At 42.3% G+C, this 6,804-nt stretch overlaps 1 protein-coding gene across 9 annotated transcripts in view; it reads left to right on the top strand.

Moving 5' to 3' along the window:
- GTF2I (general transcription factor IIi) overlaps positions 1 to 6,804 on the top strand; it is a 120,690-nt gene that overhangs the window by 98,910 nt on the left and 14,976 nt on the right. For 8 of the 9 annotated variants that reach the window (XM_019511394.1, XM_019511392.1, XM_019511395.1 and 5 more), the window contains 6 exons: positions 157 to 240; positions 724 to 819; positions 1,614 to 1,679; positions 2,443 to 2,626; positions 3,386 to 3,438; positions 5,659 to 5,766. In XM_019511394.1, coding sequence (XP_019366939.1) covers positions 157 to 240; positions 724 to 819; positions 1,614 to 1,679; positions 2,443 to 2,626; positions 3,386 to 3,438; positions 5,659 to 5,766 — 591 coding nt within the window. The remainder of the gene's footprint in view (positions 1 to 156; positions 241 to 723; positions 820 to 1,613; positions 1,680 to 2,442; positions 2,627 to 3,385; positions 3,439 to 5,658; positions 5,767 to 6,804) is intronic. The other variant, XM_019511396.1, reaches the window with a different exon arrangement.

Genomic DNA, 6,804 nt, shown 5'->3' with positions numbered 1-6,804 from the left:
AGCGGTGTTTTTTTAGACTTTGCAAAGTGCACCCTATGTTACATGAAACACTTATGTCAGACTGTTGTGTTTTTTGGGATGTTTCCAAATGCTGATTTTTTTGGTAGCTATGCAGCACTTGCATTATAGAAGAGTAACGCTATGGTTGATTTGTAGCAATGAGTCCAAAGAGTTCAAAGAGAGCAAGAAGTCCTGCAAGCAATTCAAAGGTTCCAGAGATTGAGGTTACTGTTGAAGAAGGTAGGGAAACTTCCTTTAGGGAGTATTCTTAAAAGAATTTCCAGTAGGAATTGCAGAATAGCTTTCATACTCATTACATTATCTTCATAGAAGTTGCGATCGCTAACTTGTGCTGTACTTACTAGTAAGTGTAATGTAGCTTCAGGATGCTTTTACTTTTGATTTTGTATTTATGAGTAACAGGTTGAGTTACGTGAAGGATGGTGGTTCACAGCACATTTGGGCTCTTCATTTCACATAGGGAAATAACTGATTTTAAGTTAAAGGGAGATAGTACAAAGGTGTGTAGTGATTATAGCAATGCTAAAATGTTATGTTAAATTCCAGAATTCTTCATTCTAAACTAAATTTTGGTTCCACTATTGACTCAAAGGCTAAGTTTTGCTTAGTAGTCAGTTGTGTTATTTCCTTGTTTTTCTTGTCTTGCAGGATAGGTAACTTGTAGTGAGCATGTGTATAAAGCATTTGATGTGTTTTCTGCAGGTCCTAATAAGCCACCAGCGACAGAAGTTCGAACTAATCCTCAAACCAATGGATCCAATCTGGGCTTCAAGCCACGAGGAAGAGAGTTCTCTTTTGGTCGGTATCATGGGACTTGATATACTTAATAACTTCTGTTAATACTGATGCTTAAAAGTTTTAGAGACTTCAAATTTGAAAGTTGTTATTCTGTTGGTGACTGAAATTCTTTTGAGTTGCTCTGTACTCAAATGACTCATTGTGGAACTTGAAGACTGAGCAATTCTTGGGTGTCAGGGAGCAGTATTAAAAGATTACCTTTGGGGTATGATAACAGGGCCATATGTAGGACTCGAGGTGTTACTTCCCTCTTTTCCTTGGTGCTATGCATTTCATTGGTACTGTAATTGTGAAATATAAAACAATAGAAACCTTTGCCTATGCTCAAGACGCGCTTAGAAAGGAGAAGGAAAAGTTAGTATTAATTTATGAAAAATGTCTACCTTGATGTAATACTGATATTGTTGAGAGATTTGCATTTTCTCAAGACAACAACTTGTCTATCTATCCAGGTCACATTGCTGAATGAATTAATAAAGGCCCTTTTGTGAGTGCTTTGGGTGCTGTCTGTCTCCCGATACAATTCTCTGTCCCTTGTTGGAAGAGTAAATGTGGCACTGTTTGGGTTAATTAAGTAAACGCTTTTGCTGCTTTCATTAGCTGTAACTTATGGAAGCCATCAAAGACAGCAGTTAGAATGTTAGGTATGGGTTTAGAATGGAAGGGAATAGTTCAGAGTTGTTCATAATATGTTCATATTTCTTTAAGCAATCACAGTAATTAATTAGTTTATTGATATGCAGTTTCTAGACACGTCCACATATGTTGTCTAATTCATCTTGTTTTTATGACAGAGGCTTGGAATGCCAAGATTACTGACCTAAAACAGAAAGTTGAAAATCTTTTTAATGAAAAATGTGGTGAGTTTGATGTTGACTGTAAGTGGTACTGTTTAGAACTGTTGGCACGCACTTGTTCATTTTTGCTCAGCATGTTTGATGGTGTTCTTCATCCACAGATTCCACGAAGCTCTACAACCCTTGCATACTTTGGTCTCTGTTTTCTCTTCTTAGGCTTACTTGTTCTGAGCTATCCATTTTCCTCTAATCTTTTTCTGTTTGCAACTAGAAATGGAGGGGGCGATGTCTGCACACATGCAGTGTCTGTTTTGACCCCTGAAATCTGTGTGCCCAGATATTTGAGACCAGTGGCTCCATATTGCCACATACCCTTACCTCCCACCTCTGTGGTGTGTGCCCTCTTTTTTTTTTTCTCTCATGCCTCACCAATGAAGATGCAATATTTGCAGTTTTTACTTGGGTCATGTCAACTTGAAAATACAGGAGACCCTCACCACTTGTGGTGGATATGTTCTCGTATCCCCCACGAATGGCGAAATCTGCAAATAAGGCACTGTTCATGACCGCTGTCTGCATTCATGAATGCAGCGCACCTGGTGACGGGCACGGCTGTGCCGGTGGCGGCGGGAGTGCGGTGGCGACGAGTGCGGCGCTCCCGAGGAGCTCCTTTAAACGTATTTAAGATGCAGGTTCGGCATTCGAAAATATTTTAAACTGTGAATGCCAAACCTGCGAATAGCGAGGGTTTCTTGTAAAATAAATACAACGCCGTGCTGCAGGAGAAGAGACTTGTAGTAGCTGATATTTCTGTGTTTTATTTCAGGGGAAGCTCTGGGGCTTACAGAACCTGTGAAGGTTCCATTTGCATTATTTGAATCTTACCCAGAGGATTTCTACGTGGAAGGTCTACCTGAGGGAGTACCTTTCCGTCGACCATCTACTTTTGGCATTCCAAGGCTGGAGAAGATCCTCAGAAATAAATCCAAGATAAAATTCATCATCAAAAAGTAAGACATCTAGATATCTCACCTCTTTTATTGGAAACAAATTGCAAGGCTAAAAATAGAGTTAAGCGCAGAAAAGAACTGGCTTCTTCAATTCCCCAGGCCAGGATCTATACGTGAGCAGCTTTAGCAAAACAGGAAACGGGAGGTTTTAATGTTGAGGAAAAGATGCGTAAGCATTTTTCTGTGTTGAATATTTCCTACAGCTTGGTTAACAGGAACCAGTCGGCCCACATTTCTAGGGTTATTTCAATTCCTGTTTTAGTTTTGCATTTCCCTTCTGTGGAGAGTTTGCAGGGTTTGGTTTAATGCAATCGCTTAGCTAAAAGGGCATGAGCACTACATTAAGGAATGAAAATGTTACAGCAAGGTTAGTGGAACTTGAGTTGAATATGGGTTTTAAATGTCTCTGTAAATGCAGGATTGGTTGCAGGCATGTGTATGCACAGGAGCTTAGCCACTGCATCTTCCCACAAGTAGCTTGCCTACTGATGCTGTAGAAATACAGCACTTAAGACTGCAACCAGTTCCACCATTTAAAAAAAAAAATTAAGTCATGGGTGATTTGAGAGCTCTTCTGTGATGAAGGTAGAAAAGTAGGAATAGCAAATGAAGTCTTGTTAAATTCAGCTTAACTAGCTTTGTGGTAATGATTTTGCTTTTTCCCCTTGTTGCTGCCGTTTTGCTAGTATTTCCTTTGCTGTTGGATGAAACAAGTATAATTTTACTGTTTAACATGAAATATTTAATATTTGTTTCCAGGCCTGAGATGTTTGAGGCAGCAATTAAGGAAAACTCTGCTAAAAGCCCTCAGAGTAAGTATCCTGAATGCTAATAATTTTGAGCAGCAGTCTGTCATGCTGCTTCCAAAACTGATAATACTTCAAGAGCGTTACCCAGTGTAAACCTATTCCTGAACAATTTATGGTGTGTTCCCTGGGTTACATTAAGGGTCCTATCCAAGTGCACGTGGAGACCCAGCATTATATGTGGTGCCACTGGTAAATCTCTGTAGTACAGGTTAAATCCCTGCTCTGCGGAGGCAAAAGGCTACTGTGCTTTCCTGACTTCTATCCAGTTCCTTAATTTTTCTAGCTATTCACATAGCTAGTGTTCCAGATCACTGTCCTGTTTCGTTTTGACCAAATCCGTTTTGGAGATTTGGCTCTGCCAAATCTCCTCCTAATCTGTTTCAAATGGGCTGCAAGGGAAGCTTCGCACAACCCTACCCAGCCCCGGGGTGGCTCTTGCTGCCTCAGCAGGGAGCAGGACTGGGCCATGGGTGGATCGTTCGGGGGAGGGGGAAGGCTGCTGCCCTCCGTGCAGGTGAGGAGACCCCTGCGTGCATCTCTCATCCCTGTCTTGCTGAGTCGCGGGGCAGGTAAGCAGTGCAGAGCGGCGAGCAAGCCTGCTGATCCCTGCCACGCGACTTAGCTCCGCTGGGAGCAGAGATCCATGCCGGGGGGTCTCCTTGGTGTTGCTGCTCGCCCTGCGCTGGCCCGGCAGCGTGGGACTGCATGGGGTGGGTGTGGCGGCGAGGAGACTCCGGCACGGATCCCTGTTTTCTGCGGGGTCGAGTCACGTGGCAGGGATTCCCTGGCCCCCGGTTTGATTCCCTAACTCTGATCTTCCCTCAGCTCTTCCCCGGGGGTGCAGGCTCCTGGATCTGCGTGCTGGGTTTCAGCAGGCTGCTGCTGCAGGCTGGGGCCAGCGGCGGCACCACAGTCGTCTCGGCGCTTGGTGTGAGCTACGCCAAGCGGCTGCTGCTGGCCCCAGGCTGCAACCGCAGCCTGCTGAAACTCTTCATGCAGGTTGGGGACCCACACTGCCTGGAAAGAGCTGGGGAAAGTGATCAGAAAGCTGGGAGATTGAACCGGGAGCTAGACGTCAGTATCAGAGCGGTCCTTTCCTCCTCCCCCCCTTAGCTTTTGTTTCTCTGCAAGCCCGGCTCCAAACCTCCGAAATTCTCCAAAACATTTCCAAAACATTTTGGTGCCTTCCGTTTCAATTTGGTGTTTCGGGTGCCAGAACAGCCTGAAACACCTCTGAAATGAAATGGCTGCCGAAATTTCGCACAGCCCTAATAATCTACCCTTCTTTTTGCCTTCTCCTTGTGTAATTTTAAATGAAAGATGAATTCACTGAAGTCTGTTAAAACATGCCAGCATCAAAGTAAAAGGTAGTTTTGTGGAGAGCCAGGAACCAAATGTATTAGACCCATGGTTCAGCTGTTGAAAATGAGTCTAGCTTTCAAGTCAATTGAATTATGCCAGTTAACACCAGGGATAATCTGGCTCACTGTCAAACATTTCCTGTATGAATGAGAACTTAGTATTCTGCTGTTCTGTCCTTTGAGCAATGAATCTTACTAGGATTGATAAAAGTTTGAAAGGTCTAGTTTACTTGAACAAAACTTCAAAGATAAACTCCATATGATGTTTAAAAAAATCTAGTTAAGTCTATAGGGAAAGAAAGCAAGAACTGTTGTAATATAAAATTAAGTCATTTCTTTTCTTGGGTTGGATAATTTTTTTTTTCTTAAGTTAAAGAGAAGACTCTAAAGTCTCATATTCAATAGCAATTTAAGTGCTTCAGAGCCCAAGTATTACTGGAAGTCACTGTCATTTAGATTCCAAAGTGCCTGTCACTTTTTTAAAAAGGGGTCTTGGGTATTTGAAAATTTCACTTAAAATCTGCATGGGGCAAGGGTTTTTGAGGGTGATGATCTTTTATTGAACCAACTGCGTGGTGTGCCTTGTTGTGCCTGCTTTTCCCTCAGACCTGAAGAAGAATGCACTGCATTCAAAAGCTTGTCTATAGCTATCCCAACCATGCAGTTGATCCAATAAATGGTATCACCCACAAAAATCCTTGCCTCTTACATATTTCCTGGACCATCACTAGTACATTACTCCAACACTACCATAACTTCAAATCTGTTGCTTTCCCAATCTTTTTCTTCTTGCACGCTGTTCAAGGTTTTAGGAAATCTCCAACTATTTCGCTTATAGTTTATATTTCTGATTTTGTTTCAGGAAAAACCAACTCTAATACAGCCAATACAACAAGCACCACAACGAATACGGTGACGAACACAGCTGCAGGTGTTGAAGATCTTAACATCATACAAGTGACTATACCAGGTATGTGAACTTGACAGATTTTACTGCTGTGTATTTCTTGTAGCTTTTTTCTTTCCTATCCTGAGTGGTGCATTGGTTCATTGCAGCATTGAATGAAATTCAAAAGCCTCTTTGTAAGAGGGCTTTGCATACAGTTTTACCGTATTAATGATTTTCTGACATTTTATGGATATCTCTCCGGTCACATCTGCAGAATAAATGAATCTCGGTCTAGTTCCTAGTCAAGCGGGTGTCCACCTTTTCTTAGTCTCCCACCCAACCACATGCTAAATTTAAACTTGAATTTGCAACCTTATTGGCAGTCTTAGTGACTGAATGATCTGGGAGACCTGAATTATTTTCTCTTCCATCAAAATGGGTACTCTTAACTCAGGATAAACTTCATTGGATAGGCATGCTGGGAAGCTTACAGTGGTACTAAAATAAAGGATTTCAGTCCTGGTACTTTTCATTGTCGCTACATTCACTGAAAGGAAATACTTACAGGTCATACTTTGTGTTTAACAGGCATATTTGGCAAATTGCATTTATCATGTAATATGTTAAAATCATCTACAGGTGACTTTTAAAACACCTGTAATTTTTCTGCAGCTTGTATATTTTTATTGTCCTCTATTATTACTAAAACCAGAAGGTACGACTGCCTGTCATCTTCTGGGGAGATGTTTATTAAAGTAAATGCTGTATTTATCCAAATCCTAGACGACCTCTAAATTTAAAGATGATCTTCCCAATAATTAGATTATATATGTGGAAAAGTTTTCTAGTTCTGTTGTATTTTCTGTGTGTAAAATGTAGTTAATGGAAGGTAGTCTTAAGTTCACCCCCGCCACCCCCTGCTCCGTTGTGGCGGGGGGAGGGGCCATATCCCTGCCCCTTGTCCCCCACCACATTGTTCCCTTTCTGCCTGCCCCTCCCTGCCTTGTTCCCACCACCTACCCCTCTATTGGTGTTCCTCACTGCATGGTCTCCTCCACACTGCCCTGGCTGTGTGCCCCTTCTCCTGCCACACAAGCCACTGGCTCGAGGCAGGTGGTG

This window comes from Gavialis gangeticus, unplaced genomic scaffold (genome assembly GCF_001723915.1).
Source record: "Gavialis gangeticus isolate Ggan-Ray unplaced genomic scaffold, GavGan_comp1, whole genome shotgun sequence".
In the NCBI taxonomy this organism is placed as follows: Eukaryota; Metazoa; Chordata; order Crocodylia; family Gavialidae; genus Gavialis; species Gavialis gangeticus.
Note: the sequence above shows the minus strand (reverse complement) of the source record. Positions and strands in the feature narration are given on the sequence as shown.